Source organism: Trichoderma aggressivum (assembly GCF_033847375.1).
Source record: "Trichoderma aggressivum f. europaeum strain CBS 100526 chromosome Unknown scaffold_061, whole genome shotgun sequence".
Taxonomy (NCBI): domain Eukaryota; kingdom Fungi; phylum Ascomycota; class Sordariomycetes; order Hypocreales; family Hypocreaceae; genus Trichoderma; species Trichoderma aggressivum.
This window is the reverse complement of record NW_026946427.1, coordinates 119,643-147,057: the sequence shown is the minus strand read 5'-3', so window position 1 is coordinate 147,057 and position 27,415 is coordinate 119,643. Positions and strand designations below refer to the sequence as shown.

At 51.1% G+C, this 27,415-nt stretch overlaps 11 protein-coding genes across 11 annotated transcripts; 4 read left to right on the top strand and 7 right to left on the bottom strand.

The window, feature by feature from the left end:
• Positions 1–500: 500 nt before the first annotated feature.
• On the bottom strand, positions 501–4,460 carry Triagg1_9932 (uncharacterized protein; the record flags this gene model as incomplete). The annotated part of the gene is made up of 3 exons (XM_062904944.1): positions 501–604; positions 677–3,710; positions 3,807–4,460. The coding sequence occupies 3 exons, from the start codon at positions 4,458–4,460 to the stop codon at positions 501–503; spliced, it is 3,792 nt and encodes a 1,263-aa protein (XP_062751152.1).
• A 1,153-nt stretch (positions 4,461–5,613) lies between these two features.
• Triagg1_9931 (uncharacterized protein) lies at positions 5,614–6,846 on the top strand (the record flags this gene model as incomplete). Its single annotated transcript, XM_062904943.1, has 1 exon — positions 5,614–6,846. The coding sequence occupies one exon, from the start codon at positions 5,614–5,616 to the stop codon at positions 6,844–6,846; it is 1,233 nt and encodes a 410-aa protein (XP_062751151.1).
• A 229-nt stretch (positions 6,847–7,075) lies between these two features.
• Positions 7,076–8,356, bottom strand: Triagg1_9930 (uncharacterized protein; the record flags this gene model as incomplete). The annotated part of the gene is made up of 2 exons (XM_062904942.1): positions 7,076–8,067; positions 8,128–8,356. The coding sequence occupies 2 exons, from the start codon at positions 8,354–8,356 to the stop codon at positions 7,076–7,078; spliced, it is 1,221 nt and encodes a 406-aa protein (XP_062751150.1).
• A 1,060-nt stretch (positions 8,357–9,416) lies between these two features.
• On the top strand, positions 9,417–10,060 carry Triagg1_9929 (uncharacterized protein; the record flags this gene model as incomplete). The annotated part of the gene is made up of 3 exons (XM_062904941.1): positions 9,417–9,434; positions 9,495–9,799; positions 9,898–10,060. The coding sequence occupies 3 exons, from the start codon at positions 9,417–9,419 to the stop codon at positions 10,058–10,060; spliced, it is 486 nt and encodes a 161-aa protein (XP_062751149.1).
• A 277-nt stretch (positions 10,061–10,337) lies between these two features.
• On the bottom strand, positions 10,338–11,103 carry Triagg1_9928 (uncharacterized protein; the record flags this gene model as incomplete). Its single annotated transcript, XM_062904940.1, has 2 exons — positions 10,338–10,796; positions 10,897–11,103. 2 exons carry the CDS (start codon positions 11,101–11,103, stop codon positions 10,338–10,340), a joined length of 666 nt encoding a protein of 221 aa, XP_062751148.1.
• A 369-nt stretch (positions 11,104–11,472) lies between these two features.
• Triagg1_9927 (uncharacterized protein) lies at positions 11,473–12,485 on the top strand (the record flags this gene model as incomplete). The annotated part of the gene is made up of 4 exons (XM_062904939.1): positions 11,473–11,567; positions 11,646–12,007; positions 12,071–12,292; positions 12,346–12,485. 4 exons carry the CDS (start codon positions 11,473–11,475, stop codon positions 12,483–12,485), a joined length of 819 nt encoding a protein of 272 aa, XP_062751147.1.
• A 391-nt stretch (positions 12,486–12,876) lies between these two features.
• Positions 12,877–13,365, bottom strand: Triagg1_9926 (uncharacterized protein; the record flags this gene model as incomplete). The annotated part of the gene is made up of 2 exons (XM_062904937.1): positions 12,877–13,074; positions 13,180–13,365. The coding sequence occupies 2 exons, from the start codon at positions 13,363–13,365 to the stop codon at positions 12,877–12,879; spliced, it is 384 nt and encodes a 127-aa protein (XP_062751146.1).
• Positions 13,366–13,787: 422 nt separating this feature from the next.
• Triagg1_9925 (uncharacterized protein) lies at positions 13,788–14,820 on the bottom strand (the record flags this gene model as incomplete). The annotated part of the gene is made up of 4 exons (XM_062904936.1): positions 13,788–13,960; positions 14,066–14,217; positions 14,303–14,429; positions 14,496–14,820. 4 exons carry the CDS (start codon positions 14,818–14,820, stop codon positions 13,788–13,790), a joined length of 777 nt encoding a protein of 258 aa, XP_062751145.1.
• Positions 14,821–15,900: 1,080 nt separating this feature from the next.
• On the bottom strand, positions 15,901–17,451 carry Triagg1_9924 (uncharacterized protein; the record flags this gene model as incomplete). Its single annotated transcript, XM_062904935.1, has 4 exons — positions 15,901–16,426; positions 16,486–16,858; positions 16,924–17,136; positions 17,214–17,451. The coding sequence occupies 4 exons, from the start codon at positions 17,449–17,451 to the stop codon at positions 15,901–15,903; spliced, it is 1,350 nt and encodes a 449-aa protein (XP_062751144.1).
• Positions 17,452–19,954: 2,503 nt separating this feature from the next.
• Triagg1_9923 (uncharacterized protein) lies at positions 19,955–22,733 on the top strand (the record flags this gene model as incomplete). The annotated part of the gene is made up of 4 exons (XM_062904934.1): positions 19,955–20,000; positions 20,065–20,246; positions 20,342–21,803; positions 21,880–22,733. The coding sequence occupies 4 exons, from the start codon at positions 19,955–19,957 to the stop codon at positions 22,731–22,733; spliced, it is 2,544 nt and encodes an 847-aa protein (XP_062751143.1).
• Positions 22,734–23,310: 577 nt separating this feature from the next.
• Triagg1_9922 (uncharacterized protein) lies at positions 23,311–26,507 on the bottom strand (the record flags this gene model as incomplete). Its single annotated transcript, XM_062904933.1, has 5 exons — positions 23,311–25,448; positions 25,509–25,737; positions 25,795–26,178; positions 26,232–26,428; positions 26,504–26,507. The coding sequence occupies 5 exons, from the start codon at positions 26,505–26,507 to the stop codon at positions 23,311–23,313; spliced, it is 2,952 nt and encodes a 983-aa protein (XP_062751142.1).
• Positions 26,508–27,415: the final 908 nt, after the last annotated feature.

Genomic DNA, 27,415 nt, shown 5'->3' with positions numbered 1-27,415 from the left:
TCAAAACTGGCGGCCCTCTTTTGTCTGAAAGTTTTTGTCCTTCCCAAGTCACACTGATAACTCCATGACTGCCTGGGGGGCTATTGTTTTGCTTAATCGAAATCCTACGCCGAGGAGCCCACGATCCTTTATTTTGTTTTTATTTTTCTCCTTCTGAGCGCCTGTTTGTGTTTGTTTTGTTTTTGAATGCGGTTGATTCCCTTTCAACGCCATCATTAGCCATTGCTGATCCATAGCAGCTTTCTTCTGTTCCTTTCGTGAAAGCCCCAGCCGGTTGACTGAAATCTGCATTATGTTACCACATGGTTGACATGCGATAACGGATAGTACTGCATGTAAAGTGTGTGATCGGCGTAATAATCAAAATAATCTCGTATTAAACATTCAGTCGACAGCTCGGTTTTGGCACATCGTACGCTCCCCGTCCGGCTAGGTATTGCTGCTAACCAGCCTGGTATCAATGCCAACTGAACGATATCTAGTTGAAAAAAGGGCGGGTATTAGTTGAGGAACCCTTTGCACGCTGCCGTGCCACACAAGCAGGGGATACGGTCCAGACTGCCAATCTCTCGCTCGAATTTGTAGTCGTAGGTTAATTCTTCGTCTAAACGACGTGGTCAGCTTGACTGTAGATCAAAGAAGAAGAAGAAATCATAAACAGAGTCACTACACTTACTCATAGCAATATCGCGCAGGGCATAAATGACAATCCGCTTGCTACCCTCGACCTTGATGATTTTGGCAGTGCAATTGGGCATGCAGCTGTGGTTGATGAATCGTGCAATACCTCCCTTTTTCGTGGCGTCAATGACCGTATTATCATCGATTCGGAATAGATAACTGCTGCCAATACCGCTTTTGAGGTAGCGGTTCTCCCGAATCTCTGCAATCTGCTGTCGGACTTCCTCGCCCACATACTCGATAATCATATCGTCCTTGTTGATGTTTTCCATAGCATACAAACCCCAATTGTGAATGGCAGAGCGGGCAAACTTGACAGGCTTCTTCCGCTTCTTGAGCTGGTTGAACTTGAAGACGTCAGAGTCTTGCCCAAGCGTCTTCTTCTGGTCATTAAGGTCAGCCACATATCGTCGGTTTGTGGCGCGGTTTGCTCGGGAGTTGCCCTTGGCGATGAGCTTTTCGGCAGCCAGCCTGGCAGCTTCATTTGCCGCCATAGTGGCGTCTCTGCCCGTCTTCTTGGAATTTGCCTCCCGCTCCTCCCTGGCCTTTTGAACCTTGATATGATGCGGTAGATATTTTGATTTCTCCGAGTTCAGAATCTTCTTGGCCCCTTCAGTTCGCGCGCAGCCACTTGCATTCGGCACATAGTAGCCTTCGATCCGGATTGGGCGACCCAAGAGGCCATCAGATGTGTTGAGTTCCCTGACACGGCTCCGTTTCCACAGCCATAGTTCTGGGTTGCCGATCTCTTCGATCTGGAACTTCTTGAGCAATCTAGTGATATCCGGGACATCGGTCGGTCCCAAGGACAGAGCCGCCAAAGAAGTAATGTCAGGTTTAAATCCGTCGGGGAGCGTTGCTGCGGAAGTCATTGGCTTAGTCGCGAAAAGCCTCTCGTCATATTTCTCGGGCACAATCTCGGGCTCGGGCACCTTCTCGCTGGTTGGTTTCACTTCGTTCGCATCCGAAAGCTGTGATTCAGCCTCGGATTGTTTGGCCTGTGCCTCTTGTTCCTGGAGTAGTTGCTTCTTGGACTTTCGCTTAGATTTAGCGGGCTTCGTCTTGGACAGATTCTCAGCTTGCGACAATGGTCCCTCAAGAGTTGAATCTTCTCGCTCCGCAGTCGCTTCCAGATCCAGACCAGTATCGTCAGAGTCTTCGACAACCTTGAACTCCGCATCAATTTGATCGATTTTGACGCCAAAGAGTTCTTCGTCGGATTTCTTCTGTCTCTTGAATGCTTTCTCGATCGAGATCTCCAGCTTTCGTTTCTTTACAATCGAGCTGTCGATGGCGAGACTGGCCTCTGTCATGGAATCGTCTTCGCCCGGACCCCATGAGGCAAAATCATCCTTGGAAGCCTCGTCATCGGTACTCATGCGACTCCGTGGGCGTGATTCTGATTGGCGAGCATCTCGCGCTGCCAGTACCCTAGCATCTGCATCATCGTCCGATTCAAAGTCGCTATCCAAACTTTTGAGACGATGATGCAAGGATCGAAACGCTGTACGCGCCGCCGAAGCCCGTTTTCGTGCAAAGGGATCGACAAAGGTACTCCGATGAGCGAGGCCTTTTGTTTTACTCTTGCGAATCCTTGGGAGGGCTTTGGGCTCTAGGCGGCCAGTCCGGCGTTCGATGGGATCGGCTCGAGAATTGGGAGTCCCCAATTTGGGACTGGCGCTACCACTATCGAAAGCGTCTTCTTCGGTCTCTACAGGGTCAATGTTGAGCTTCCGCCTCTTAGCAACGTGATTGGCTGGGTTGAGGAATTCGGCCAGCGCCGGCGCTGCAACTTGAGTGCGGATATGCCTGATCAGATGTTCAGTCATCTCACGCCGAACGACCTCCACGGCCTCAATTACAGGGTCGAAATTCTTGGCCCTCTGCCTTTTTTCTTCCTCGAGGTCGGCCTCATCTTCTCTGCGCTTCCTCTCCAACTCTGCCTTATCTGTCCGGTGATCCCTTCTAGGTGCTCGCTCGGGGCTAGGGCTTGATTTTGGGGCGGAATCGATGTAAGATGTTCGGGGTACGCAAAGTTGCATAGCCATGTTGTAGTTGAAGAATTCGGTGTGATTAACAGCCCGAAAACATCGTTCGGCTTCGCTTCGCCCGGTATAAGAGTTTCGAAAAACGATATAGAACCCTGTTTTGTCGAGGCGGATGTCTTCAAATCCATAATTCTTTAATCGCTTCTTCATATGGGGTATTATACTGGGGAGAGTCGGGACACTTTCGGACCCGACAAATATATATGGATCATTAGCCAACTGTGAGCCGATAACCTGTGATTCGACGGCTGCATGAGGGCGGGCTTGCTGTGCTGCGGCCGTGACAGCTGCTGTTGCTGTTGCTGTTGCTGTTGCTGTTGCTGGCGACGGCGCTTGCAATTTCGGCGGCACTGTAACTGGGACTCCGAGTGTTGGGTGAGGTCTTTGGGGTGCGAGACCCTTGGGTGCTGTTGGAGGAGGCCTTGAAAAGCCAGGAGCAGTCGCAGATTTAGGCCCTGTAGGAGGAGGCTTTATTCGTGCCGACTCGTTGGCTAACTTCTCTCTCTCCCTTTTGAGTACCTCTTCCAGCATGCGCCGACTCTTCCGACCTTCAGGGTCGTATTCAACCTTGACAATGTCGGCATCGACCTTGATTCCTCGAGTGCGAACGGCTCGTCGCGCGGCATCAATGGCGGACACTCGCGGACGGTCTGGGCGTTTGGAGTCGCGGTATCGAATGGTTGCGAAGCCGAGATAGCTGCCCGTGTCTGGGTGCATCTTATTGCTGCTTTCTGCTATCTCGCCGAAGGCGGCGAAAATGGCGATGACTTTGTTGAACGACACCAGCGGGTTGTATTTGGTGACTAGGACCTGGGTAGGAGGACCCGGCCCGATGGACGTCTTTGGGTCATACGGATACGGCTTGAGGTTCTCGGGAGCATGGCGCAGGCGTGCTTTGGGCAGGTAATAATCCGTGTTGATATAACCCAGCCTATCTCCCGCCTTTGTGAGGCGAGGGTCCGCAGGGGGGGCGTCATCTTCCTATTCCAACAATTAGCCATTCAGCGCTCCAAAAAACAAATGACGCCCCCCCCCCCCTTCCTCCAGCAGTGGAGGAAATGTGTTATCTATACATACCAAGCCGAATTCCTTGTATACTGGTTTCGCATTCTTGTTTACAACCTTTTTGCGCAGTCGATCGAGGAGCGGGTCATGTATGCACTTGATACCCTTGATCGAAGGCAAGGGGTCTCGAGCTGGGATGCGTTCAATCGAGGAGTTCCTGTCCTGCCGCAGGTGTTGGCCAGCGGAGGCGGCATTCTCTGACGGTTGCCCCGAAGCGCGGTCGACGATTGAAGGCGTAGACATGCTAGACTTTGCAGGCGCGTGGAGGGAGGAGGGCGAGTCTGTGGAGGTGAATGGAGTCGCGCTCATGGATGGTCCGGAGGACGTGGCTGTCGCAACTGGCACGGCAGAGCCGCTGAAGAGGGAGGATGCAGAGCTGGCATGTGAGCTGGTTGAGCCCACGGTACTGGGCATATCACCCGGCGACGACCCGTTGTCGTCGGCTTGCGGCGGCGGCAGGGTGGGATCTGATGAGGTGGTGGTTTGGCAACGTCGAGCGAAATCATTCGAGTCGGCATCTGTCATGACGGCTTGTTCAGGTTCAGGTTCTGGCGCCGGGTCAACGACCTGGAGGCCCCGCTTGGCACGTCCTTGGGCCTCTGTTTTGAGCTTGGGGGCGTTGGGGAAGAATTGCGCGAAGCTCACGCCAGGTGGCGGACGAGTCATCGTGTCGATGAGCTCCTGCTATCTCGAGAGCCGTGGTGTAATCATGATACCTCGCTCAGTGTGTGGTAAGGCTTGCCATGCATCACTTCCGTTCGGGGCTGAGCGGCGGCTTCTGTGGTACGCGCTAGAGCGCCCACGCGACCTGGGAAGCCGAAAATTGAGGCTCCGGATAGGCGGCGTGCGCTGCGTCGCAGAGGGCTCAGACGCTGTGAAAAGCCGGCTCAGGGGGTGAAGCGTCGTCGGCGACCGCGGCGCAATGGCTGGCGAGCTCGAGAAGCCGCGGGTGAGGTGCTGGAGGAGCGGGAAATGCCTTGCAAAGACGCAGCAAGTTGAGCGTTCAAGTTGAAAAGGGACAATGCAATGGGGATGCTCGTTTTCGGCGTAGTCAGCAGGTGGGTTGTCAAGGTTGGCGCGGGCCCGGTCCAGGAATCGCGGAGTGAGGAGCTACGATGTTCCGCACACCAGTTTGTACTTGTATGTGTGTGCCGTTCTCCGTAGTATCGTAGGTGGCTTATTACCTAGTAGTACACTTTACACCTTATATATGCCCAATGAGAATCTCAAGGTAGGTGGTAATTTACACTTTCCAGTGGGGGTCAGGCGAGGCCTCGTGAGGGAAATGTGTTTTGATTTGTTCTTTGTGTTCTTTTTGTTTTTTTCTTCCCTTCCCCTGTTTCCCTTTGAAGGGCGGACGAGTTTCCCATTATAGAACACGGGGGCTCATTCACACACACGCCAACTGTGCAGTTTCAAAGCGAGACCATATAAATAGCAACCCCCCAAATGTATCTAATCTATACGGACATCTTTAGCACCGCCCTTATGCACAACGATCCTTTCACTGGTGGTCAAATGCATCCAATCAACAACCTCTTCCTTGGCCTCTTGCAGCCTTGTCCTAGAATGGTTTCGAGCGCGGCCGTGCGTCAGCCAACCACATGTACTCGCCAAGTGCCGACTCCCTCTCATGAGTGAGTCACCATCAATGAATTAGGACAAATGCGTACCTTTGTTGCTTTGATATTATTTACATACTAGTAATAGTGTAGTACAAAGAGCATAAAATGAGCCAAACATTCCAGCCGTCAGATCTCCATCTCATTCAACTCGTGTGTCTTTGATATTGTAAACCTGTACCTCAAAGAACCTCGCCATGGCCCAAAGCAAGCTCACAATCTTCGACCTTCCCCGCGAACTGCGCGATGAGATTTGGATCCTCATAGTGTCACACGACATGCGCCTCCTCTCAGGACAGCACATGCCTTCCGACATATACAAGACACCGAAAGAGGCTCGCCGGCACCTCACTGTGTTCAACCTCCTCCTCGTGAGCAAGGTGGTCAAGAGAGAAATCAAAAATGCATTTCGCAAGCGCTGTATATTCACCTTTTACACCAGCACGCTTCTCTTGGCCCTTTTGGAGTACGGCCATAGTTCTTGGGGTGGCTCCAAGCTCTTGTCAGACAACCGGGGAATAACTTATACCCCGACGCCCGAGATCTTCTTTGAAATGGGGCATGTCAGCATTTTCCCCAACGGTCCAGTAAACACCAGTCGAAGACGGGACGATGCCTTTGTCTGGTGCTCAAATGGGAGCCGGAGAAGGAAAACGTACAGTCACGCGGCTCGTCCGCCGGGATGGAAGACTCTGGACCCTGGTGCTGCGCGGCTGCTCAATTTCATGCTCAAGTCCCCCTTGAAGCTGCGTAGCTTGGAGATGTCGGCCATCTTGCTGCTCAATATTCGTGTTGTGCGGCAGCTGAGGAGACTGCGAGGAGTCGACTTGCATTTCGCATTCATACCAGACGAAATCGAGCTCCCAGACAATGAGCTGGCAATTGAAGACAAAAAATACCTGGTAAAGTGGCTCGCTGAGACTGCCGACACAAACATCGTCTTGCCAATCTATAAAACGGAGTCAGGTGTTGATCCTGTGTCAGTAGCGCCTCTCTCATGCCTGGTCATCGCTATTCGCCGCGAAGTTGCAAGTAGTAGAGCCGTATCACGAGCCGTTCGCGGTGATGAGAATCAAGTAGATAGGGATCCACCGCTTTGGATCGACTTCGATGATGAGAGCATTGCGACTACAAAAGATATAATAGCGACTTATACCAAGGCGTCCCTGTCGACGCCAACATCAGGATGGTATAGATATTTGGCACGAAACCCCGGCGTCATCTCTCTCGAGATGGCTGAAGAGCCACGCCCTCGTGAGCCGCTCAAGCGAAAAAAGCTCAAACGCCAGCGGCAAGAATGGGGAGCACGGGCTTGGGATGACGAACGGTTTCGTGCTCAGCGGCTTCTACGCAGCGAAAACTTGGATGTGCCAAGAGCGTTGAGGATCTCCAACCTAGGTCTGGAGGACATTGTTATAGCCCATAGATAGGGGCCGCTACCTCCTCATGTGAATTTCTGCTGTGGTCTGTTCATCATGGCAGTAATTACGAGCTAGATCTGTATCGCGGATTGTGTTGAAAACTCGATTATTCGTAGATGATAATAATACTTTACAAGACAAACAAACGTTACAATCCGTTCCTTTAAAGAAATCCGTCATTTTAAACCCCTAAACTCCTGCTGCCTCATTTTAAGTCCAGGTTGATAGAAAAAACAATCTAGAGGTCGAGTCTTAGCTCAAATTCCTCTTCATCCTCTGAGTCCTGGTAGGATAAACCCGCCGCTGGGAGACTGCTGCCAGCATATTCGCCGTCAGAGTCAGTAGGAAAGTGTGAGCGAGTTATAGTCCTTGATACCCTCTCGTTGGATGCGTTCCGATGAACGGGGCTCACCCTGCCAACCGGGCTAAAATCATTGTTGTCGAATTCATCTCGGGCCACACTCTGCGCGCGGGTCAACCGCTTAGAGGCGCTTTCTCCTCGGCTCCGAAGCGCGAATGGTGACGTGAGATCACTGGAGTATAATGCTTCCATGGATGGATCAGCAGTTCGCCGCCTTGATGATCGAGTGACAGCATGTTCTTCATAATCATCCGCCACTAGAGCCTTCGTTCCAGATAATCTAGATCTGGACGATCTGGTTACCATTGTAGGCTGACGTGAAGAAGAGGCGGACTTCCTTTTTTGCCTAGACATTCGCTCTGCAATCTCCATTCCGTCTGCGATATCAGCACTATTCCAGGTAAACTCATCCGTCTCGTGGTCGTTCCGTTCTATAGCCTTTTCTATCGCGGTTTCAATTTCGTCTTCCAGTTGTTTGTCCATGCGTGATACGCCACGAGCATCCACAGGGTTATAAAAATGTTCATAGTAGCCTTTGAGCAGATTGTCTTTGCTCAGCCCCTTGAAGGTGAGGCCACTGCGCGGGAAGACATCGGATTGGTAGGGTAAAGGTTGAGGGTTTGGCGGTGCGTATTCCGGCTCGTCTTGATCTGGATCTTGGCTGTCTCTGAGCTGGGAAAAAAGATTCTTGGGCGCTAATTCAGCTTGTCTTTGCCTTTGTTTCTGCTTCCGCTGCGCGCTCGCGATACTCTTGAGTTGTGTCCTTTCAACCCCATTCACGGCGCTCTTGCCTCCAATTCCAAGCCCTTGGCTGTTCTTGGCTTTTGCGTTCGTCGTCTTGTTGCCCAGAGGAGCTCGCATCCGAGATTCTGACCAATGGATTGGATTAGATCATCTTGTCAAATGCATACATGAAAGGGCCTACATACCCGTTGGGGTCGTCATGGATTTCTTGGAGATGAATTTTTGATTCTCTCCAAGGTTGGTCACTCCCTGAATCGCATTCTTGCCAGCGAATCCGGCCAAGGCATTCTCGTTGCCTCGGCCCAAATCGATTGGTGTTTTCGGATATCGCATGCCGGGTGTCTTTGGCTGCTGCTTGGAGGGAATCTGGTGGCTGAGAAGCCGATTCTCCTGCTCACGATGGGAGGACAGCATTGTAGCTGTGAGCAGTGGAACACAGAAAATATAATTGTCCTTTTTCCTTTAGATGATGAATCCCCAGAAAGCATACACTATGCCTTCCACGGGACAAACCGCAATGTGTGAACAACCGCTGATAGTAGCAATGTTGAATTTCGTAGCGCTAGAATGGCGTGTATTGAGAATCCCGCTGATATGACGTTGACCGGACAACTGGACTCTCGGCTTAGTGCATTTTAGGTAAGCGTCAGATTTCAGGACTGATGCCATATTAGTACTAGCGTAGAGTGCTCCACTGCCAATACGTTATATTGCATGGGCAAATCGATAAGGAGCAATAGAGGCTCAAAGAAGCTGTGGCTTGTGCTCCCAAAGAACCAGCAATACAATGATAGCAATAGACAACGATAATTTCGCATAGTATATTACGATGTTAGTTTCTTTGTGTCGATGGAGACATCTAGGCAGCCATTCATCATTGTGTCGGTGTACATGTCATTTTCTTTTGTTTTCTTTGTGTGTTGCCATCTTTGTATGATTGCGTAACTTCTCATCCTGTCATCCCCGTTTGACGGTACTTGGAGCATCACTTGACCCGTTTCGCCTCTACTAAGAACCCCCAATTTCTGCAAAAGTCTCTCGTTGTCATGCGCCCCGAGGCAGATTGGGCGCCTTGCATGGGTGATGTTCCTGCCTGCTGTAGATTCCCTGTAGGGACCTCTTCGGGGTACTTAGTGCTCGATACCGCCTTAGCACTAAGCCTTCTGGGTACCTAGCAGGTACGGAGCCCGGTTGCTGGAGGGCAGCTCAGGTGTTATTACAGTACCAGTTCCCTGAGGCTCGGCGGGGCGCGACCAGCCACAGACGATGCCTCGTAGAGGGGCATCAAGACACTCTCCTTACCCCACCCCCTTTCCTGGCTGGTTTGACAACTCTACTTCTACTCTGCTCTGCTCTGCTCTGCTCTGTTACGAGTACACTCTACATAAGACGTTTCGAATCCTCTGCAGTTCCGTCTCCCGACCTCTACCAAGAACACCCACCTAAGACCGCTAAATCTTTTCGCAACTTCAAAATGGATCGCATCAAGGAGGTAAAACTCTCGGCACAGCTACACCGACCTAGAGAGGCGCGGGCTAACGGCATGAGCTAGAAAATGAACTCGCTCCGCCTGGAGGCTGATGAAGCCATTGCCAAGGTGGAGGAGCTCCAGACCAAGGTCAAGACTCTCGAGCAGGAGAACCTGGCCAAAGAGCAGGACATTACTTCTCTGCAACACAAGAACGGCCTCCTTGAGGGCGAGGTCGAGAAGCTGGAGACTGCCATCAAGGACTTCAAAAAGGTAGCCGATGAGGGACAAGAGCACGGAACCCAGAACGAGACACTGCAGCGACGACTGCAGCTGCTCGAAGAGGAGGCTGAGGAGGCCGACAAGACTCTGCGCGAGGCTAACGAGAAGTATGTTCACCTTAGGAGCACGTCACCACTCTATCAACCCCCCCCAAGATACGTCGTGGCCGTTTCCACCGAGTCTCGTGCTAACATGTCGATGACAGGCTCCGACAAACTGATGTCAAGGCCGGCCACTTCGAGCGCAAGGTTCAGGCCCTTGAGAATGAACGCGACCAGTGGGAGCAGAAGTATGAAGAGATGGCAAAGAAGCACACCGATCTGCAGAAGGAGCTGGAGGAGCTCCAGAACGAGATTGGAAACATTTAATTGTACTCGCTGGCCAGCATACCCTTTGGCGGCCCGGCTCACACTGTTGTGCGGCTGGACCCTTATAGGCACCACAAAGGAAATAATGTAGGATGTTGCGGGACGCGTGTTGATAGAGAAGATTCGAGTGTCACAGGGAAGCGCCATGTTTAGCAGCAGCATTACAACAATTACGTGTTTCATCACCATGTCTTTTTCTGTTTTTCTTTTTTCCTTTTTTTTGGGGTATCCATAGATCGCTACCGAAGCTGGCAACTATATTCGTGCTTCAAAGCCTTCATTCCGACCTGCGCGCCTTGCTTTTGGCTTTGCTCTTCGCCTTTTGCCTCCTATCCGTAAGCTGCCTCTCGAATTTCGTCTCGTAACGGAATTTTTGCTTCTTCTTTTTGGGCCATGCCGAGGTTTTTGATTTATCTTGGTCCGCTCTCTCCGTTTCCTGCTCTTGATCCCCCTCGGTCTGTTCTTTAGGCTTCTCGGGCCGTTCTAAACCATCTCTTGATATTGAGACGGACTCAACTGTGACTGTTGTATATCGGTCTTCGTCTATGTACTCTTCTTCGTGATCAACAATGTCAAGATTTGGTCGGTCTGGAAACCCGGCCCATTCTCCCTCGTTCGCCTCTTCATCTCCCGATTGTTCTTCGGCGCTGTCGACCTCAATGGCGCCTGATTCCCGAAGTAGCTTGTTGACATGTTCGACGTGCTCTTCAACTTCTCGCTTCCGTTCCTCTCGAATCTATCCGCGATGCAAACGTTAGACCAAACAACGAGAGACGCTAGCATGGAGGAAAAATCCTGGATGTAAACCAATGTAAACTCGGGAAGACGCAAATTACCTGTTTCCTCGTCTGTAGCCTCTCCTCGCGTGCTCTCTTGGCAGCTTCTTCCTGTGCTAGCTTTATGCGCTGTTGTTTTCGTTTATGGAAGCCAGTGAGATATTCTTCTCGAGCGTCGAAGTCGAAAGAGACCTCTTCAACGCCATACTTGCGCTTTTTGCTTGGTGGGGGAAGGACGCTCTTCTTCGGTCTCGGCTTTGCAAACATGATTTTGTGACTTTAATGATTCTTCGGGGGATTTGGTTATGTTGCAACTTTTGTCGTCCGTTGTCGTAATTGTAAAATTTCCCATCTACCTTATCTGGAAAATAATTTGAGGCCGATTTTCAGGAGCTTGCATTATCGTCCCAGTATTTCCTACTTTGTACTAGCGCAGTAATCTAAAATAATAATAATAGCTGACTAGGTACGTACCTATCTTAGCTGCAAGGGATCTCCGGATTTAGCAATAACTGCGATAGTTGCATATTCAGCGGATGATGCAGCGCGCTGTCGCACCTCCGAAGCTCCAAGTCTCGGCTTCTTAATCTGCAACCCAGACCATCTGCTGGCCAGAAATCACAAACAACTGCGGCCATGCATTTCCAGACGATTGCGAGCCTTTTGGCGTTTTCCGGCGCGGCAAACGCCTTTTTCGATTCATCGCCTTGGATTCTCTTGTCAACGTCGCCGTATGTATTTGTCACTGATATCCTTGGTATGATGCTCTTTGATATGAGCTGGAGGCGCTGACCAGATTCATATGATAGCTTTGCCAAGGCCCCCAGCGCGGATCAGATCCAAACCAGCTCTTCAGTGCTGGGCTTCACCAAGGATGCTCTATCGACGTGCCCAACCGATCGTTACCTCATTGTCTCCCAGCCTGGCTTGAACACCCAAGACATCCGCCGATCCAATGGCTGCGCGATGCCGCATCTCTGCAAAGCCGTCGATGATGAGCGAATCAAGGGCAAATCCATTGTGAACGAGGTCGTCGGGAATTTAGCAGATGCACAACTATCAGAATACATCAAGTCTGCCTGTGCTAAACAGGGCAAGGCGGCTACTGTGGAGGAAATCCATCTGGCTCCCTTGTCTTGGGAGGATAGGGCTGGCGCATTCGCTGCCAACGGTTTGTCCTCCTGTTAGAACTGCAACAGTCAGCCTTGACAGTAGCTGATACATACTACGGCAGATGATAAACTTGCACAAGGCCTTGAGAAGGCCACGGAGGGCAACAGCTATACATTCCTCTTCTTCTCGACCCCAGGCGAGCCAATCTATGAACCCGAGTTCGAAGAAGCTCTCCGGACGGAGCTGAAGAGGAATGTTCAGAGCTCTGAACCTTCAAAGGGAGGCAACAATACCGAGTGGGACAAGCTCCCCTTGTTCGAGAAGTACCAATTCTTTACTCCCGGTAGGAATCCAAATGTTCACTTCGCAGTTATACATGGGCTAATCAGCATTTAGGTATCTTCATGGCACTAATCACCGCAATTATTTTGCTTGCTATTCTTAGTGTTGGTATTAGAGCTCTTGGAAGCCTCGAGGTGTCATATGGTGCGTTTGAGAAAGACATGGGCCCTGCCGCACAGAAGAAGAACCAGTAGTGCATCTGCCAGTTCTGGCAAGATATCATGTAGCGAGGTTATGCGTGAGAATCCTGTAACAATAACTCTTTAATTTCCAATATAGGGGTATGTATTTGTCTCTTTTTTTGCGAGTATCATATCAAACAATACAATTTTTCTTGTACTCTCTGCAGTGATGACGTGAACAGGAAATTCATCGTAGTGAAGACGTGAAATCTTAATTTTTCTCTATTCGACCATCTTGGCCATGTCTATTGACGAAAACAAACGCCTTATACTCCTTTCATCCCGAGAAAAATCTTTCATATTCCAATGACAATCTTCTCCGTCGTACTTTACCCAAGTTACCTGTTTTTTCACCCAGTCAACCTCTGCAAACCCTTCCAATGCCTTCCAGCACCACGAAAACTTACACCAAATGACTCGGCAGCAAAAAGTTCGCAATGCCCTCCTTGACGGCATACGAGTGGCCGCAGTTGGCGCACACCAGCTTCCCCTCAGAAATCTGCGTCTCCAGCAACAAGTGGTGCAGGTCCTTGACCATCTTCTCATCAGCCCGCAGCTCTTCCTGCGTCGGCGCCTGCTCAGGCAGAGGCGGGAAGCCGAGCTATTCGAAAAGTTCCAGGGTTAGTTTCACCGGCGGGAAACCATTCTGCGTATATATACCCTTGGTATGGCTAGTATAGGGTATAAGAGAACAAGACAACGTTACCTCTGATGAAGTCGTTCGCAGGGCTGCCCAGTCGAGGCGTGGCAGCACGTTGATCAGCATGTCTGGGTTGAGCTCGATCTCATCCTGCACCAGTTCTGCGTCTTGAGGGTGGAGAGGATATGAGCTGGATGAGGATTTGCAGGCCTTGACGGCGCAGGTCAGGAAGTTGAGACTGAGGACCTTCATTTTCCCGTATGCTTCTTTGATTCTTTTCTTCTTCTTGTTTGTGTTTCAGTTTTGCTTCCTATCGTTATTATTTCTGTTGATATTCTGTGCTGTATTTATGGTATGAAAATGTCCACCAACTTAGTAGAAACTTTAGTACTAGCCCGAGACGCAGCGTTTTTGCTTGTCCCAAAGCGGATCTCCAACTTTTTTTTTCTTTCCCTCCCAAAGTTGCACGATCCACGTGACAGGGGACTCGGCGCTTTCAATGCCTGCGCTCCTTACTCCGTACGCTCTCCAGCATATAACAGAAGATCAGATGGACGTATAATTAATTGCAAGCCTGAACAATCAATTCATGGAATTTCATCACAATACAGCTGCTGAGAACTCTCTGTAACCAAATCTTTAACATTTATTTATAAGCTCGCAATTTCACTGAATCAGGCCAGGTTCTTTTCATGGGCGGATTTGCCAGACTTCCTGAATCGGAGAGTGAGTCCGAGAATGGTGGCACCGACAGCTGCAAACATCACCACACGAAGCGCTCCAAATCCTGCAGAACCCGCGGCATCAGCGTCAATAACCCGCGCTGCGTCAGCCGTACCGGAGGGCTCTGAATTTAAGACCAAAAAACTCATCAGTACACCAGTCACAGGAGGGAATCGAAGAGTAGTTGGAGTCTACCATGTAAGATAAATTTAGAGCTCGACGTGAATACCTTCGGGAGGGACCTCCAGCTCGCCACTCTTGGCGATCTTGACAGTCTTCAATGGGCGGTCAGCGGCGGCAGTCGGGGCGTTTTCAATCTTCTCGACAATCTCGTAACCCTCAAGGACTTCGCCGAAAACGACGTGGCGGCCGTCGAGCCATCTATTCAACATTGCGTTAGCTTTTCTTCATCTTCTTTTTCTCATCGCGTTCCAGAAGAGAAGAGAAAGGAGAGAGGCAATCATACGAGGTAACAACAGTGGTGATGAAAAATTGGGAGCCGTTGGTGTCGGGTCCGGCGTTGGCCATGGACAGGAGGCCCTTCTTGGTGTGCTTCAGCTTGAAGTTCTCATCCTTGAACTTGTTTCCGTAGACTAGATGCAGCAGTTGTTAGTCAGATGGACAGGCACCTTGGGAACCGTCTCTGGGGCTATCCTTACTCGACTTGCCACCGGTGCCGTCGCCCTTGGTGAAGTCACCACCCTGGATCATGAACTGCTTGATAACACGGTGGAAGGTAGAGCCCTCGTAGCCGAAGCCCTTCTCGCCAGTGGCAAGAGCGCGGAAGTTCTCAGCGGTCTCGGGAACAGTCTTTCCATACAGACCCAGGACAATTCGGCCCAGCTTCTCGTCGCCGTGCTCAATGTCAAAGTAGACCTTGTGGGTGATCTTGGGGCCCTTGGCAGCCTCGGCCGACTTGACGAAGAAGAGCAATCCCACCACCAACAAGATGGCGGTGGTAAAGAGCCGCCTGAAGCTCAACATGGTGAATGGCTGGACGTGTGACAATGGATCTCGGTATTGCAGATTGTCGAGATTGAGAAGCAGGGAGAAGAAGAGCCGGCAAGATGGACAGATATACACCTTGCTTAGTATCGCAACTGCAGCTCGGTCCGTTTCACGCCTTGCCCCGCTTGTTCCGCTTTCAAGCTGCTTGCGTGAGGGGCTCCACAGAAAACCCCCCTGGCCTACCCTTTTAGGTGGATGAATTTGGCCACCATTTACCCGGCTGGCACCACACCACACCGGCCTTGTCGAGATTTCTCAAGGTGCGCAAGTAGAGAGAGAAAGAGAGAGAGAGAGAGAGAGACTGGCGCATTGGGTGTTTCTAGAGCGCGGCTTGCAATTCGCATAGACATACAAAAATGGTACGCAATTCCTGCTAATGACTCTATAGGAAAGATACACAAAAGACTGATCGATTTATTCTAGGTGTTCATCTTGGGAGTCAGCTTCCACGAGGGGCAGCTGGTCAAGGTATGAAGGCCTTACGATGCGAAACACAGCATTGCCGTTCGATTTGCAACGTGTGGCTCTAACACTCAAGCAGAAAGCCCTCGAATCCTTCTACGCTCTCGGCCCGACAACCTCTACCCGCATCATGGCCAAGTACTCGATTCACCAGCTTGCCAAAATAGGCTCATTAGCGCCGAGGACAATAACGTCCCTCACGGCGGAATTGTCGCAAATGTCCATAGAGACAGACGCAAGGAGAGCGGTACAGGAAAATATCAGAAGATTGAAGGATATAGGATCGTACCGAGGCAGGCGGCACGCCATGGGTCTGCCAGTCCGTGGCCAGCGAACGAGAACACAGACGGCGACCGCCAACAAGCTCAACAGAGTAGATCGCAGAGCTTAGGGTTCTGGCTGAGCTGAAGTTGTGGCGGAGAGGGCACGGAGTTTCGGAACAGCAATGGGGGGTTACAATTCACAGACAACCCAAAGGATTGGGAAAGCGTCAAAAAAGAATATCGCCTGCATGTACCAGGCCTTGTATAATACGTGTATATGACCAAAAAATAACGTACGAAGAAAACGCTACATGCTATATATCTGCTACGCTTACAGTTTGTCTTCCATGATGGGCGCGCCGTTGGCCTTTAGTTGAGCGGAAACAACGTCCACCTCTTTCCAGACCCTAATGACATTGCCTCCCACAATTTTTGCGGCGTCTACGTCGCTGACTCCTCGTCGCAACAGTTCGGCGATCAGGTCGGGATACTTGGAGACATCTTCGAGGCCCTTGGGGACAGATCCTATACCATCAAAATCGGTGCCAATGCCGACGTAATCATAGCCGATGAGGTTTCCAATGTACGTAATGTGATCAGCGACCTTTTCCAAGGTGGCTTTGTCAGGGTCGTCGGCAGGAAGGCCGTACTCGTTGTCACTTTCGACACACGAGATGAACGACGGAGCAATGTTGACCATGACCACAGAGTTGGTCTTCTTAACCAGCTGTAGGACATGGTCTTTGACGTTGCGCGGGTGGGGGCAGATGTTGTGGACTGAGCTGTGTGAGAAGATGACGGGTGCCTTAGAGCCTTCCCATGACTTCCCGCCAAGGACATCCACCATTGTATTTTCACTTTATAAGCAAGAGAGTGAGCGGGGTTTTCACATATAGTTGGAAGGGGCTTAACATACCTGACGTGAGAGAGATCGACAATCATACCAATGCGGTTCATTTCGTGAACCAACTGGCGTCCATCATCGCTGAGGCCGTTCCAAGCCGGCGGGGCTGCCCTCAACGGACTCTCTAACAGGGCGGCGTCTGCAAACTTGTTGTGGCAGTTGTGAGTCAATGTCGCATATCTCACACCGAGATCGCGAAACAGGCGTAGGTTGCCAGCCAGGTTGGCAATCTGGTGAAGACCCTCAACACCCAAGGGGGAAACCAGCTTTCCAGCCCGGAATGCACTAATCGCATCGGAGCCGTCGACATCAGGGGCAAAGTCATTAGGATAAGCGGCAAACACCCTCTTCATGATGTCAATCTCCTGCAGCGTGAATTGGAGGCCTTTTGCGAAGAATTAGCATGAGCAAGACGTGATGAGCATGGTAGTGGCATGATCGAGCTCTTACTATCAGCATAATTGGCATCCGAAAAGTCTGTGCCGTTCTTCGGGCAGGGTGCGAAGACACTCCAGAAAGCACCTCCGGAACGACCAGCTCTTAATCGAGCGAGATCGACGTGACCCTTGAGCGTTCCATCTTCAAAGGGGCCAGAGAACGAATCTCCATCTAGATGATTGCCATAATAGCCGCGCACAGCAATAGGAAAGTCGACGTGACCATCTAGAGCATTGCGTGTTAGACGTTGGTTTGGAATGTCCTTTCCATGTAATGCATAATGCAGACTTTGAGTTTCTTACCAATTAGAGGAGTAGTTGACAAGATGTTGCGCGCTCTCTCCTCGACTGAGTGCGTCTTGGAGCTGGCTTGTTGATAAATGCGTTCATAGTGATGGACTGCCGGCCTATAGAGCAAGCCGATTGTCGCAATGACCAGTGCGATGCCCGCAGCAAGTTTCTTGTAGTTTGGCTTGTGCGGCTTCTGGTAATAGCCTGCCCTCTCTGCGGTGGGCAGAATCGTGTGTGATTTTGCGGCCATTTGAGGTGATTGAGGGCTGTGAAACGACTGTGAAGGGGAGGATGATTATCTCCGAGATACGCACGCTGGTTAAGATAGTAGTACGCGGTTTGGCGCGGAGTCTTACTAAAAGCCCGGGGTAGATGAGCGTGTACTCGTACTCCATAGAATGAGGAGTCTCGGCATCTGGAGTGCTTGTGCAACTGCTACCTGTGATGGCATCATCTTCCAAACAACAGACTACGTAATACTTGATGAGATTACTATATGATACCTGTGATTTTGTATTCTGTCTGTGTTTTTTTTTTTTTTTGGTGTTGTGCCGTATCTCTCTGGGCAATCTACGTTACCGTATCGTACATACTTCCTTAGACTTGCGCTGACAAGGTGGGAACCGGCGCGGGTGTAGCAGATCTGAAGCAGTGCTAACGTAGGTACAGGTCTCTCTTCTGGCCGTCGATTGGCTTGGAGAGGTGTTATTAAGTACCGGCCCGTTCATGGCCCTTGACCTCATGGAGTAGACACGAACATGACAGCTTCCAGTAGCATTTGGGCACTTACAAACAGTCGTAGAGGGCACATGTTCTCCGCCCACGAGGCTGAACGCCAAGGCATACCGGCGCACCTGATGGCATCCACGCGGCATCCACAGACTCGGCGTACTGTACGAATACAAGCCAGGTACTCGATTGCTATCTGAAAGATCTCAGCCAGGTACTGCTACATTGGACCTCCTCGTGCCTCTTATCACGAACTGCAGACCTGACGATATGACTGGCTCTTTGCTCAGATTCCCCTTATGCAGTAATGCCATCTCCTTGCTGCACTGCACGCCTTCACAGGCAAATCTACACATCTTCACCGCATGCACCCCCGACCCTCTGTTATCAACGACTCGCCCTACGACCAAGTAAGTATGGCCGCGTTTCCCACTGTGCAAAATCTGTCATTGACTGACCCGCTCCCCTAAGAATAGCATCAACTCGACCTTACGTGGCTGACACTGACAGAAGCTAAAAAAGAGAGCACTTGACTTTGTTCACCAGAGGTATCGACTCCTCCTCGCTGGGCTGCCTCTTAGTAGTACCCAGTGGCACCTAGCTATATTACGGCCCCAAAACAAGGAAAAGCAGCGCATTTCGCCGTCAATTGGGGTTCGTGCAGCGGAAATGATAGTCATGGGGCGGTGACCGTATTTGACGATACGGTGAAAAAAATACCTAGGCAAATGCAGAATATTAATACGGTTGGCCCGTGCCCGGTCCAAGATGCCGAAATGACTACGAGTCCCTTCATAAGAGCGTAAGCAGCTTGCTGAAACCAGGAGCTTCGTACAGAATCTGCAGCTGCTGCAGGGAATCATGCAAATTGCTGTCCTCGTACTCATACGTCGATATCAAGTACGAGTACCTGCAGCTTTTGATATCTGCTCCTGAGTCTTGCAGGCGGGGACCGCTAACCAGTAACGCCCGGGCACATGCAAGGTATGTATGTAGGTTGCCCGTACCCAGCTCATGAAGCCGAGAGGAGAGAGAACGAGCGTATTGTGGCATTATTACCATCATGACTACCTGCGGCCTATTAATAACGAGACTGCTGGTTGGCCAGCTACCTACCTCTATACCTTAGTACCTGTAGTGAGCGAATGGCCAACCACTACTGGGTAATGTACCTGTACCTGTGCATGTACGGAATGGAGTCCAGCTTCTGTCAAACTTGAATAGCACAGTCAGCGCCAAAAGAGACTTGGGATGCTGTTTGTCTGCTAGCCGCCAGAGGTGATTCGAGGAAAAGAGGTACCTTGGCCAAGTGCAGGCAATAATAGGGGAGCCCGGCCATTGCCCTGCCAATCACCTAACAGCCCGCCATGTACATGCATACCTGCATCTACCTGCGTCTGAGCCTCGTTCTCCTCCCTTCCCTGCACTAACACTAAACCTCAGGCGCTGCTAGGGACCTCCGTAGGCACCTCGTACCTGGGCTCTAGCTGTTTCGGCCAAACCGCCTCCATGTGAGCCTCTCACCAACGCTGTGCTTGCATTTAACATCTGCTCACTGCGGAGCACAGCGCACTTCCTCTCCTTATTCTCGAGCCTTCTGCGAAGCTCAGCTCTTGTCCAGCCTTGGTCTTCTATTCTGCTTCTGCTTCTGCTTCTGCTTCTGCTTCTGCTCTTGCTAATACCATATCATATCTTTTCCTCTTCGCAACTTCGACTCGACGGCCCGATCTTCGTTGCCACCGCTCCAATTCCTGTTACGACCCCGGCGCGCTGCCTTTGTGTCCTCTCCTTTGTCACAATTTTGGCGCCCCTATTTCTTCTTTGTTTTCCTTCTTGCGGGTGATCCTGGCTGTGTTAGGAGCTCCTCATCGTTGCGATCATCGAGTTGCTGGAAGTCTTTTTTCTCAAACTCCAGAACTCGCTAGCGAGTGAAGAGCCCCCCTTCAAAACAGCCCCTCGTCAGCAGTACGACGTATCTATCGCATGCTCCCACGGTTCAACGGTCGGACTCCGAATAGATAAGGATGCCTGGATTCGCCGATTCCTTCTGGTCGAACGATTATGCTGCTGGTATTTTGAATCCCCGCCCCTGCGCAGGTGGCTTGCCGTCGTCCTTTTTTCTAACTGTCGTCAGGACTGGGTGTCCTCTTCAGCAAGCTTCAGCAGGGTGTTGTGGAAGATCGCCAGGTGCTTACCATAGCTCGATTGCGCGCCGAGGCTGAAGAAGCGTATGGACAGCGTCTCAGTGAAATTGCGCCGGCCGCAGACAAGTTGACTGGCGGCTTCTCTCGAGATGACGGCGCCACTGTTCGCAAGGTCAGTCGGTCAAGTTGGGTCTAAGCTGCGCTGCTGCGGCTTGCGCTGGTGTATTGAATTAGACAATGGGTTTTGCTGACTCTCGAAATGTGTAGGCCTACGATGGCATGCGAACGGAGATGCAGGAGGCTTCGCAAAGCCACATCCGAATTGCCCAGAGCATCCGCGATCTAGTTGTCAATCCCTTTTCTCGATGGTGTGATGCTCATGAGACTCGCATTCAGGATTCTCAAGATGTTCTCCAGCTCCGAATCAAGGCGCACGACAAACAAGCCGAGGTGGTCAAAAAGCTACGGTCAAACTATTTCAACAAGTGCCGACTGGTGGAAGACTTGGAAGAGGAGAACAAGCTTGCTTTCCAAGATCCAGAATCCAGCCCCAAGCAAGCCCAGCCAAACGCCCCACCGGTTCCCGAGATCAAGATTCAGCCTCACAAGGAAGAAGAGCCCCAGAATGAGGAGGTCTACGAGATTGGCGATGATGTCTACCAACCCGAGCAGATGAAGAAAATCCTCTCCCAGATGTTATCGACAATCAAGATGGGAGAAACCAAGGTCCCCATTCTGGGTACATATCTCAACACATCTGCCGGCTCAGATATCGTCGAGTATCTCCAGCGAAGCATGGGAACCACAAGCGTCAGTTACGCTGAGAGAATTGGACAGGATCTCATCTCCAATGGCATGTTGCGCCTCATTGGAAATGTCGGAAACACGTTTGCCAATTCCTCCAAGATGTTTTACCAGTGGAGACCCAAGGCCTTCCAACTTGCGGGGATCCCCGAGAAGAAGCAGACGCTCGGCCGGACTTTCTCCATGCCTGCTACGGGTTCAGATGGCGGCGACTCATCGCCCGTCGTTGGAACCGTGAGCGAGCTGCTGTCCGGCTGGAGTGTGCTCGGCAACTCTAGGCCTGGCGAGACCGCTCCTCAGCGATTGCAGCGCGAAGCAAGGGAGGCGGATGAGACGTACAAGGCCGGTGTCCAGAAGCTCGATGAGCTCCGTTGCGAACTGGAAGAGCTCATCTTCCTGCACCTCAAGTTTCTCGAGCGCTGTGAGCTCGATCGGTTGAAGGCTATCAAGACGGTCATCCTCGACTTCACGGGAACTATTGGCAACGTCATCCCCAGCCTGCAGTCGACTGTAGACAAAATGATGCTTTTCCAGGAGACTGTGCAGCCCTCTGGCGATCTCCGATATCTTTTGGAAAACTACCGCACTGGAAGCTTCATTCCAAAGGTCGTAGTCTATGAGAATTACTACAACAAGGTTGACGAGCAGACTTTTGGCGTTGATCTGGAGGCGCGCGCGAGAGCCGATAAGAAACGTGTGCCCATCATCATCACCACTATCCTGACCTATCTCGACAACCACTACCCTGACTTGGAGGGCGACGAAGCGAGACGAGGAGTGTGGCTGCTCGACGTGCCTCTTGCCCAGACACACAAGCTTCGTGCAAAGATCAACGACGGCAAGCCAGTTTCTCCCGAGGTTTTCGACGAATTTGACATTCCAACCGTTGCGACCCTTCTTAAGCTTTATCTGCTTGAACTTCCTGGTAAGAAACAACTCTGGCCTGCTCCATTCAAAGACCTCTGCGTAGACTAACATTTGTTTTCTCTCTCCTCTGCAAGATTCCTTGGTTTCCTCTCACGTTTACGAAATCGTTCGAACAATCTACACCACCCCGGCCACCGACTCGTCAGAGACCTCTCGAATTGCGGTACTTCAACAGACTCTTTCACAGTTGCGACTAACCAACATTGCCACATTGGACGCTTGCATGAATCACTTTACGCGTCTCATTGATCTTACCTCGGCTGATGAGGAGTACGTTGCGGCCTTGGCCACTTCTTTGGCTCCTTGCGTCCTCCGCCCACGAACAGAAACTTCTCTCACAATGGAAGAGAAACACGCGAGCCGACTGGTCCGCGACCTGTTTGCGAACAAAGACGCAATCTTCAGCGAGCTCAAGCGCATGTCAACTGCCAGCCACTCCATCTCCGTCCCGGGACGTCCTCGAGCTATCAGCACCGATGAGAGTAACAGAAAAGCTCTGATGGAAGAGAGAAACAAAGCCTTGCTCGAGAAGAAGATCCACCACGCCCCGCGAAGCCGCGCCACCAGCCCAGCTCCTGGCCCGCGAGGTCATCGCCGGGAGCGAAGCAGCGGCGGCCCCGAGACGCGATTTCCTATCCAGACCAGCCCGACAACCTCCTCAGACCGCCACCGCAGCAGTCTTGGCAGTCTGAACGCCATCAAGCGATCCAGCCTGGAGGTTCCTGCGCCAGATGGCAGCACCAGTCCCCCAGACGCCACGAATGGATCTCCCCTCAAGTCAGAGGTCGAGCCCGAGCCGGTCTTGGAAAAGCGTGACAGCCTGGGTAGGGGAGCCGCGGCCAAGTTTGGTGGCGGCGATCCCGCCACTCCACCAAGGGAGACCAGCCCTCGCGGTGTGACCCTGGAGGACAGACCGATGGAGTACTAGTGAATCTCCAGCTATGATGACACGTTTTCCCTTCTCGTTTGCATTGTATGGATTACGGACCATGACGAAATGTGTGTGCTTTTGTTTGTTGTAGATTCACCAGAGCAAATGGCGAAACTGTGTATGGACTGTCTTTCCCTTTGTCGTGAGAGAAGGAAAACAAAAAAGTTTGGTATGAAGGGTAGATAGATGCGTTGGCTGGAATCTGGAGTCAAGGGAGGTATTATAGGACAAGGGGGGGGACAAGGGGGGGGAGGTTGAGATGCCATATATGCGCTGCACTATCTTGCTTTTTTTGTTTTTTATTGCTTTGGAAATATCTTTTATTCTAGTATTGCTATCCTGGCACTTTTTTCTCTTCGTCTGTGACAGTGTTTACGGAGGAAAAGTGAACAAATGTGACAAATATAGTGATGCTTCCCCCCTTTTTTTTCTTTGACGAAGACTACGCTCGCCTGCTCCTCTATACAAATCATCTCCATATGTACAAACTTGTCTGCGTGATAGAAGAGGAATACTGTCCCCTTGCTTCTAATTCCCGCATACAAGGATAATAGCATCATGCCAAAATCCCACCTCATCCCGCCGCCTCGACTTCCTCGACGGGTGCCTTCTTCTTCTTCTTTTTCTTTGGTGCTACTTTCGCAGAAGGACTCCCCGGCGCATCTTCAGTTGCGCCGCCGGGCTCACTACCTTCCACCGTCTGCGCCACGACCTTTTTGGTCTTCTTCTTTGGCTTCACCTTTGTATGTTCGTTCTCATCGTCACCCACAGCCTTCTTGGCCACCTTCTTCTTCTTTTTCTTTATGACGACGCCTTGTACATCTGCCCCCTGAGCCATCTGGATCCTCTCGTTGGCTCGTTGCATCTCCAGTCGTAACCGCTCCACCTCCTTCATGGCCTGCTGCATCTCCGCCTCCTCCCGCTGCTGCCTTTCATGGTCGAATCCTTCAGAGGCGTTGCCTTCCAGGCTAAAGGACCCAATGGTGCTCGAGTCAACTTGTAGGAGAGAGTGCTGCTTCAATTTCTTAGATTTGGCCTTGGTAAGGTTTCCGGAGCTATTTTCCGAGTCGTATTGTCGCCCGGTGCCGCTATCGCTCCCTTCTAGGGTCTCGTCCGCAGCAACAATAACTCTCTGTCGTGGTTGAGGGCGCGGTCGAGAAGGCGCAGCGACTGTATTTCCAATCTTCTCGAGGTCTAGTTGCATGACGGGGATGGAATCGATATCCAAGGCAGGACCATTGTTGTTTTGTAGGATGTTATGAATGGGGGTTGATGTTCTAAGGATATTCTCGCTCGGGATGTAAAAGGGGTCATCTTTGTTTTTCTCCATCCTCTCTGCCTTTCTCTTCGCAAGAATGTCTGCATCCAAATAACTCTCCTCGCTGAGTTGTTGATAGGAGCTTGCCATGTCATCATCCGGATCGGCCAGTCTGCTAATGGCTGGAGCCGATGATGAGATGCTCGAAGGGGGCGGTCGTTGGTGATAGTAAACCTCAAACTCATCAGCCTCATCTGACTGAAGTGTAACAATATCGGTTTGAGCCAAGAGCCGGCCGAGGTTGCTGTGTATCGGTTCATCTAAATCCAAACCCCCTGGAAGGGGCACATTCTTTTGCGCATGTATAGCAACCGAATTGAGTTCCCAGCCAGTGAACAAGGATGGAATAGCCTGTGTGAGTAGCAATGGTGGCCCTTGGCTGTTCTCATCTGTTGATGGAGGTTGTCCTGAAGCCGCTTCTGCCGTCAGCTTGAGCAGCTCTATGAACTCTACCGCCCGCTCTTGTACTTCAAGATTTGGATGAAGAGCCAGGGGCTCCAACACGTCTAATATGCGCGCAAGGAGAAGCGATATCCTTGATTTTCGTTCCGAGGTCCACGGTTCAACTTCGCTGCCGGCGATTGATGAGAAGACTTTGGCAGTAGCATGGAGCGCTACCGCGACAATCTCCGGTTTCCCGATTCTCGGAATGGCCTGGAGAAGCCCGTTGAGACTATCATCCGGCAGGGCTAACTGTATAGAGTATTCCCCAATAATCCATATAGCCGACTTTAGAGCCCCTGAACTCAGCGGATGTCCAATCGGATTATCGCTGAGCAACTGGTCGAGAATAACGTCCGCTGCCCTAACTGCGGTTGCCCTCATTGCTCTGACCTTGACAGCAACATTGCGCAGCTCGTCTCCAACCTTTTCAGAAACATCAACCTGTTGGCGGGTCGGGAGCAAGGCACCCGTGTCGGCATCGAACGTTCGGGGGACAGGAGCCATTCGGACAAGTTGTGTCAGCACATCAATGTACCAATCAAAGTCCAATACACTCGAATAGTTGTCCTTGAAGCACATGAACAAGATTCTTTCAATGATGTCTATCCGATAGTCGTCAGGAATGAGGAGAGCTTGGGTGTCTCGGACAGTTGGCGCGGTAATAGCAGTTTGCGATTCATCGTCCGATTCTGTTTCGGGAGTGTTGGATGAGCTTCCTGGAGGACGGCGATCCTTGGACGGCGATGAAGACTTGAGCTGCTTCATCAGGCGGCTCACTATGGGGACCAAGTTATCGCTGGTAACCATGCCCTTTACAAGATTAAGGGCTTGGACGCGGATGGTAATATCTGTACTATCGATACATTCCAGAATGACGTCCTCCTGCTGAGAAACAAGATGTGGGTGTGTGAGAACAATCTTGTTAAAGGCCAATAAGGCAACATATTTTACTAAGTGGATAGGTTAGCCACCGGAAGGAGTTCATGAAGAGTTTAGATCATGGTACTCACGATTTGCATCACCATTGATCATTATCATTCCTCGCAGCTTATTGACACAGAGAGTTGCAATTTCGTCTGCTCCCGAGATGTCTTCGGCGCTGTCTAGAATGCCACCTTGGATGATGCCATTGATACATTCGTACAGCAATGACATGGCAGGAGTGGTTCGGATAATGTTAGTAAGAGGGGGTAGCAGTTTTTTAACAAGACGGGGCTCAAGCGGTGTTAATGTCGCAAACTGAATCATGATGTTAGCCTAAACGGAAGTAGAGCCCGAGGGATAGGAGAGACAGACGAGCTTGATGAGTTTGATGGCCATCCAGTTGTTGCCGCTGTCCACCAACAGTTCGAAGAGTCGCGGTGCCAGAGGCAGAAAGTCATGAGGTCGCCGCGAACCAAGCTCACAGACAACGTTGACAATAGCTGCCGTTACGCTCGGGTCTTCGTTGGGATCCATCAGGCGATCTTTGATCTTTGGCCAGGCAGCACGCAAAGCCTCGGGGTATACGAGCGCCAGGCGATATAGCGTAACGAGGGTCTTTTTGCGTATGTTTGCATGGCTATGATTCAAGCGTGGTAGCAAGTCGGCGAGGGTCGAGAGAGCCAAGGACGGAGTAATGACATGGGGGAGGGTGGCAATCGGAAGGGATATAACCGTTGGAGTGGTGGCAGCCAAGTCCTAACAATGGGAGAATCAGCATTGGGCAATTCTTGAGGAATCTCATGAAGTACCTTTTTCAGAAGATTGGTAGCTAGCATGAGAACTTCAGTATCATGCCGGAAGCTCTGCACAGCGCCAAGGTATCCCACGCGCTTCTGGTGGTACTTGGGCGACGACATGACCTCGAGGACATGGAAGGAGGCCCATGACATGTCGTGGCCGACCATCTCGAGGTAGATGAGCTTTAGAAGGGCCGTTGCCTTGAGGTCTAGACAAAGGCACAATCAAAATCAGAACCGCCGTCGCGTTGGAGAAGATGAAGAGAGGAAAAGAGGGAACCAACCCATGTCTTGGCTGCGAACCTCGGCGCGGCACTCCTTGAGCGTCTTCTGGATGTACTCCTTCTCATTGCCCTTGTGGTTGCGCAGACCTCGAATGAGGTCGTAAAGGGATTTTTCGAACCTGTAACCCCCACCATCAGCGCCCTATCTCGTATACAACACATAATAATTCGAGGTGACTCTACATGTTGACGAACTGCCCCACGCGGGGCCGGTGCAGCAACGGGTGAAGTCTGCGAGATCTATCGGGAAGCGAGGCGTGGCTCGTCAGGGGATGATGAAGGCTTGCAGCAGCCGGTTCATCCTGCTATCACGTCGATCGAGGGTTGTCGGCGCTGGGCTGGGAGAGCTTCGAATAGCTTCAAGGTCGTTTGGTGCTGTTTGGCTTAGGTAGGTGACCAACTAAGCAGGTACTCGTAACGTCGTCCAGGCTTGATGACGGAATTACCGCCGAAACTTCGGAAGCTGAGAGCGCGGCGAAACCCCGGTCAGATTGCAGACAAAATAAGCCAGTCAGTATTTTACATCTATGAAGCCAAATAATGTCTGATCATAGAGAATGAACTGCAAAAAAGTCTTTAAGAATTGGTTGCTTAAGTATATAGAGGTATCTAGAATGTAATAGATGGGAGATATCGACGATTGATACCCGCTCTACCGAAAATCCAGTCCACGCAATTATTAGAGGTCTTGTTCATGGCAGTCCCTCTTATTTTGTCCATCGCTATCCTGTGACGTCCTCGGCAGTTATTGGCGCAGGATTCACAAAGAGAACCCTTTTGGCCATCATAAAGCTTGCAACTCATCACCTTTCTTCTCCGTTTTATATCTCTCTGTTTCTCTTTTCTTTTCTTGCATAAAGTCGTCAATTGGTGTTAATCGCCATGGAATTGGCCTCTATTTAATCTTAATCC